Raw genomic sequence first — 7,403 nt, forward strand, 5'->3', positions numbered from 1 at the left:
GGTACATATTGCCTGTCCTCTGATGTATTTTAGTCATTCTTAATCCCAATGGCATATGGTACCTACCTGTTTTAATCCTACTGAAGAATTTTCAAACTAAGCATCTCAGCTGTCTATTTATTTTTTAGAGAGCTTGAACTTTATAATTGCATTATCCATCTTTGTGGTCATAGGTGAGGATTTGTTGAGCCCCATTATGTATTGGTCCAATTAAAGCATCATCTTGCAAAGCAAATAAATCCATACAGAAAATACAGATAGGACTGGAACTGTCAGTAGTTAAATAACAATGAACCTCTATACCCAGTGGGTCATAGGACATAGGCTGTCACTAAGTGGTCAAGCAGCAATCATATCTTCCTGCGATACAATTAACTAACAGTTCCATTTTAATTTTCACAATGGCTCCAAGCAAAGTATTTTTTCTGTCACAATTCTCACATATCAGGTTAAATTTTTTCATCATCAGATACCAAATTTGCAAGAGCAGCTTGATGTCTTCCTAGTTTTTACAGTGTTGTACCTTATGCTAGCAGTTATCACATTTCATGGACATATTAATTTTTGTATCAATATAATATGAATAGCATTTCTATTAAATATGCAGTACATCATGTTATTTTTTTTCACAGCTGTTTCCCTCATCTCCTTTTGATTTTAACTCGCGATACATTGTTCCTAGAAATGTTTTCATGGTCTCTTTCATGTTATGTTTTGGAGAATTGTAATCAGGTTCTTGGCATGTTGTGTTGAGGACCTGCAGAGAAAGTACATAGTCTTTCAGAAGAGCATATACGGTACACTTTTTTTTTTTTAGATACAGAGAAAAAATATTTAAGACAAAATGAAAAAACACTTCTTGGATTTGGATTCAGAATAGCTCAGATCCCAAAAAAGGCTTTCATGGCTGTCAGGTAATAGGTCTAAAAGTTTTTTTTTTACATATGCCAGCTTGGCAGAAGATGTGATAAAGTTATCCTCTTTACAAAATCCATAGTTAATGAACAAAGTACATTCAGACATTAGAAGCTTGCAGAATAGACCAGTAAAGCAAGCAATGTACTCAACATGCTATGGGACATACGAAGTTAAAACCCTCAGGGTAAGTTATTTTGAGGATCCAAAATCTAGTGTGCTCCATAAAAAAGCAATAAAAACTGCCTCCATAAGCCTTAATTAAAATAGATTATGAATTAAAAACCCAGCTAAAGGCAACATCCTATTTGCTCATATTAAAGCAACAACAGTACATGAAAGAGGAAACTGTGGGCAATGGTACTGGGTGCACTTCCTCTCTCCTTGATTATGACAGCGGAGGATGATAAGGTAAAACACTTTTAACAAATGACTATCACGTTTTAATTGTCCTTTACCGTTCAACTACTTTTGTAAAAAAAAAAAAGAAGGGTTGCTGACCGAGCCTACTACAAATAACAGAAAGTGATAGCCTTGTTTATCCACTATGTTAGATGTGAAATTTTCAGATGTACTGCAATGTACTATAGCTAATACTGTGGCAATTTTATGATTGTTGTTAAAGGAACCCTTCTAGATTCCTAAAAGGGGATGAAAGGTCCTTGCAATAGATCAGCTAGTATACTCCTTTGGTTGAACTGGATGGACCTCTCTATGGCAGCTAGTATTTCCAACCTCCCCTACAGGACCCATCAATGATGTAGAAGTTGTTGGATGGAGCCATCGGGAGTGGATCTGGAAACGCAGGCATCCATCACTCCTAGAAGTGCTAAATACCAAAGAAGCCTGAAGAAAGATACATTGCTGGAATGGAGGCAAAATAGGAAACACTGGTGATTGGAAAGTTGAGTATACTACCTCTTCTCTTGTAGGGCCCTTTCAGCCTATTTTTTTTATAGGAACCTGGCAGGGTGTTTTACAAAAAATAATTTTGTATATTGGCTTTATTATACATTAGACTGGATGGACAAGCAGAGGCATGTTATCAATGGACCACCAATAGTAAATATTACCCTTTAAAACATAATGGGCAAGCCCTTCTCTGTATGGACCATACACATAAAAATGCCTGGTTAAATAGATGAACATAAAAGCATAAGCATAAAACATTTCTAGAAATGTACAAAACCCACTCTGACTAAATTATAACTTTTGCCAGGTAATAGATGAATGCTTTATGAAGCAAATGCTTTATGAAACACAAAATAGCCTACTCATCATAAAAGTGGACTACTTACTTTGCAGCTGTATGGTACACATCCCAGCAGCCTGTAAACTTGGCATCCTTTAGATTTATTGCCAGTTTTCTAGAGTAAAACATTGATATTTACAGTTATCTTATGCACGTTTTTACACAGCCAACATTTTACATAATTTGAAGATAGAAAGCATTAGCCTATTTCTGTTGAAGCGATTTACAGATACTAGCACATCATAAGAAATCTGTAAAATGTAAAAACCACCATGGCATTTAAATTAAACCAAATGTTGCATAAAAACACTTACATAGTTACATAGTTAGTCAGGTTGAAAAAAGGCCATCTAGTTCAACCAATAAAAGGGAAAAGAAAATCATACAATCCCATGTACACAATCCTATACCCACAGTTGATCCAGAGGAAGGCAAAAAAAACCCAGCAAAGCATGAACTTAAAATTGAATGCCAGGCAAACAGGTAAATATAGGGATGCTGATGAAATACGTATAAAGAAAGTTGTTTTAACAGCCAAAAGATTTGTAAATCCATCAGTCTAGTTGTGAGACTAGAGGCAGCCTTTCACTGTAAGTGGATGGAGGAAATGACCATCCCCTCAAACACACAAACTCACTCACTGGGGCATTGGATTGTGACAGTGACATCTGCTGCTCTTAGAATAAACTAATCAGTCACTGATTGAGTAAAATGTCCAGCGTGTCCCTAAGAAAGAAATAGATCAAACAATCCACTTCAGTCAAGCAGGACCACTGACTGAAATCATTTTGGTTCTTGCTGGACTGGCCTGTAATTTGGACCAGAACCCTGGCTTTTAACTGAGATTGCTGCAATATTATACATTGGTTTGGCAATGTGGAGATTATCAATGCAAGAAAAACTGAAAAAAAAAAAAACAACACACCACCAAAAATATCAGTTTGTGAGAGAAAATTAAATTAGCTTACCTCACAATGATGTGATTCATTAAACTCCTTTCTAAAAATATTCAGGTTGCAATTGATCTAGAAATATGAGTGTTTTTAATAGATTAATTATACTTTACAATAAAATTATTTTAATTATTATTAGCTTTCACTTTTTTATTTTACTTTAGTCTTGTGGGCCATTGGTAGTACTCACTCTCTGAGAATCACAGTCTTGTGGGAGATTATACTTAGGACTCATGCACAGGCACATTTGTAGTCATAAAATGTAACAGACATTAAATTCTCTGCCTTTTCCTGTTTTAAGGTTTCACAAGTGGGGGGTACAGCCAGCCTTTAAAAGTGAATCCTTGTATGCCACTGCACTCATGTAAATGCCAATGCTTCTATGCATTTCCCAAGCATGGAAATTGTACATTTAGAAATGTGTGGTTAGAGGTCAATGCACAGAAGCATTACCAATTGCATAGGTAGAGGAACATACAGCCACCCACTTCTAGGGCTGGCTGTACTCCCCAGCTGTGGCATCCTGAATGTGGAAAAAACACAGAAAATATTATGTTATAATGTTTTATTTTTTTTTTGCCTGCAAATGTCCATGCACTATTTGCCCTACTCTACTGTCAAATAAAAGAGGCAGACCCCAAGGGAAGCATGGTGAAAGAGTTGGACAATTTAGAGAATTGTCCTGATTGTTAAAAAAGCTATCTTCCTATTGTGAACTACTTCTCCTGTTGAATATGAACAAAGGCAGATATGTTTGAAGTCCAGCCTGTATGACAACCATGGCTCCCTCTTTTAAGTAGAGAAGTAAACCACCCAGGGAATGAAAAATGGGTCAGTCAGTAATCATCAGGTGAAAAAAAAAACATCCTAAAAAAACATTTAGTTTGATTTAGATATGCTACATCCAAGGTTTGGGAAACATTGTGCTTTTCCCTAGCTCATACCACTGTGCTAATGCTTGTTTGCTAGTGTAGCTGTATCCATAACGCATCCTAATGTGTAATGTCTATAATGTAGCTAAAACTATTTGACTGTCCCATTCTAACTGTAAGGCTAGCCATGCACATAAGATACAAGTCAATAAGACCTTTCATGGATTATATATTTTCATAAACATGTACAGTTGATTTGGTTGAATGTGGATGGTTATCTGCAGAGCAGACACTGGCCTATTTTTGTAAAATGTAATTTGGGACACTGATCTTTTAATAAAATCATTTCATATTCTTTCTCCCAAGACTTTGATCGGCAACTATGCCAAGCAGGTGCCTGCAGCAGTTGCAAAGTGTCCAATCATCTTATATCTGTAAATATTAATAAATGGCCTCAAATTATTTCATCTAGTGCTGTATTGCCAACACTTGGATAATTCATTAAATTCCATGCTTTACCATGTTAGTGAAATTCTAAAGTAATTTTCAATTCTTTTTAAATTGCTGGTCCCTTTAAATAAATGAATAGTTGGTGAGCCTTCTATAGGGGACATTGCACAAGCACTTCAAATTATGGGATGATAATGTTCTGTCTATGTCTTACAAATATTATCCTCTCTTGTCACAAGTTTTCCTATGGAGACTACCAGTGGCCATGCCTTTTGCGTATTGCATAGACATGGTCCATTGTTCATGATGTCACCATCAGAAAACCCACCCTAAGAAGTGCCATGAAGCCTTTTCTGCAGTGCATGCATGTAAACAGGAAGAGACTGTGGGAAATCAGCAGGGTTGAGATGCAACAAAGGATAAAAGTAAAAACAAAGAAAAAAGTGAGAACGGAGTTGCTAGAATGCTAGGTTGACATACCACAAACCTCACAGAGGTGTGTTCCTGGTATTCAGGTATACAGTATTACATAAATCTTACATTTTGTTCTCTAATAAAATGAGCTAACGAATCTATTCTGACTCTATACATGTTTATATATTATGTATTATTAAGCTCAATACCTTTCTTCTATGATAATTAAAAAATATATAAAAATTGTTTAAAAGAAAAGCATATTATTTAATAAAAAAAAAAATTGCAGTTGTTTAACATACATGTTGCTTTGCATCTACTTGAACTTTTACAATATGCCCATGTTTTTTTTTTCTTTTAGTCCCAAAATTATTTCAGGGCACATCCATGACAATGATTGTCCTCGTGAACTCAAATCTTTTATTACTGATAAACTACTCAATAAAGGTCACCTTTATTTTCCCTCATATTCTCTCATTACCATCTATCCTCTAGTTTACACAGATATATTTGTTTGGGACAAAATTGTTTGAAATGTTGGCAATTATATAAACTGCCTCATCCAAGTAGCAGAGTTAGGGGGGGGGGGGGGGGGTCTTCCATCTAAATCATCTTTGTGTACTTTACTGTTACGTAGCTACAGTACATATACTGACAAATAAAGCCCTTATATGGGTCTATGAAAAGTATATCATAATCTTCAATTACTATAAACTGACCCCATTAGCTAAAATGGGATTTTCACTTTCTGTAGAAAAGCAAATCCCTGATTTTTTCCTTCCCTGTTCTTGCTAAGCAGCTCTGTAACTTTGTTTTTGCTATTGTTTAAAGTAGCCCATGGAACAAAAAGTGTCTGTGCCAACGAAATTGCATATTTAGGAATACCATGATATTGTCATGGATGTTAGACCAAATAAGTGATCAAACTGGTCACAGTTGTCATCACTTTAATCTGCAAAAGGGTGGAGAAAAGATCCTTGTATGCTGCAGGTTGTAGTGGAAAAAATATTAACTTTCTTTTGCCCATCTCTTATTTTATCTATTACAACATCCATAATTGTACACATATGTAGATATGTAAACCTTGTGTTTTAAAGAACATTTTTTATATATACACACATACACACACAATTGTATCTGTTAAAAATAATATAAAAGCAAGCACTTACTAATGTGCAGTTGTTTACGTTATTTGCATGTGTTCCTTTTGGGCGCTACAAAAATAATAAAAAAAAAATTGTTTATATATGTCACAGCTTTATCTCTTAATCATTTTTATATCAGCATCCTGTATAAATCCTGTGTTGCTACGCCATTTATACATAGGCATGACTGGGTAATAACTGGACTATGCATGGACATCCTCACCCAACAGCTTACAGTCCTGGCAGGACTCAGGAGACACGTATATGGGCTGAACCATGTTACATTATCCTGGTATGATACTGTTGGTTTCACAACATCAGCATTAGAAGAAGTGTCTCCAACTCACACTGATATAATCGTATACTTTCTTGATAGGATAATTGCAAAATCAAATAACCCAGTTGTTAGAATTATGGTGGGAAAAACATTACTATAGCCTGCCAATACAATATGCACTTGTATAGGCAGACTATGGATGTTTATGGACTGAGCAGACATCCTCCAGCAGTTATCTTTACCATGAAGAACCCTATTGAGATTTTTCTAGATCAGTAAAGTATAGGGTGTGTTCAGTTGCTGCATACTGCCCACAGATTTGCAATTGTCTTCCCACTGCAAATAGCTGGATAGAGTAAAAATCACTATAATCACTATAGAGTAAATCACTAATAATCACTATAAGTCTGCAGATATTTGTAGGACTGCACAAGTCTATGTGCTAGTCCAGCAAAAAAAAAAAAAAAAAACCCCAGTATGTTTGGTTGATAGATTCTGTAAAAAGCCCTCCTGTCCTGTAATGTCGATTCCATGTTTGACTATTATACTGTTAGTATATTCAGTTGTAATTGCTACTGGCTAAAAATAATTATTTTTAGAATTTAAATTTAATGAAAATTGCAAATGATGCTTTAGGTCAAAGCTTGTGATCTTGTGACTTAGTACATTTAATTACACCTTGCCAATATTAAATTGTACCTTCAAAGAGAAATTACATAGACAGGGGTAAACCTATAGCTTGCAATGAGAAATGAGCACACACAGGGAAATATACAGAACTACAAACAGTAACAACATTCACTGGTAACAATAAATGAGAAAACATACCTGAATATCTTCCATGTATTTGTCAATCTCTGAAACCAGCTGATGACAAGTCATGCTTTGACATGTGTTTTTAGCTTCAAGAGGCAAAGAATAGTTTCCAGCAAAACAGGCAAGTAACAAAGCAATAGTAACTCTGAACATGATGGAACAAATAGTTAGGTCCAGTCTTCAAGCTCTTGGTCCTTTACAATAAAACTCAGAGATTGAGCTTTATATATCTGGTCGGTGGTCACTTCATACTCGCTTATCTTTAGAAATCAGGAAAAAATGAGTAAAGCGTGATATGTTGCTTTCCAT

The 7,403-nt window shown here is 35.4% G+C and overlaps 1 protein-coding gene across 1 annotated transcript; it reads right to left on the reverse strand.

Annotated features, from left to right (window-relative positions):
• Window positions 1-541: 541 nt before the first annotated feature.
• LOC309544031 (uncharacterized protein) lies at window positions 542-7,160 on the reverse strand (the record flags this gene model as incomplete). The annotated part of the gene is made up of 5 exons (XM_082276424.1): window positions 542-757; window positions 2,214-2,282; window positions 3,136-3,192; window positions 6,026-6,070; window positions 7,107-7,160. 5 exons carry the CDS (start codon window positions 7,158-7,160, stop codon window positions 617-619), a joined length of 366 nt encoding a protein of 121 aa, XP_082132550.1. The 3' UTR covers window positions 542-616.
• Window positions 7,161-7,403: the final 243 nt, after the last annotated feature.

This window comes from Pelophylax lessonae (genome assembly GCF_965119305.1).
Source record: "Pelophylax lessonae genome assembly, contig: HAP1_SCAFFOLD_677, whole genome shotgun sequence".
NCBI classification, from domain to species: Eukaryota; Metazoa; Chordata; class Amphibia; order Anura; family Ranidae; genus Pelophylax; species Pelophylax lessonae.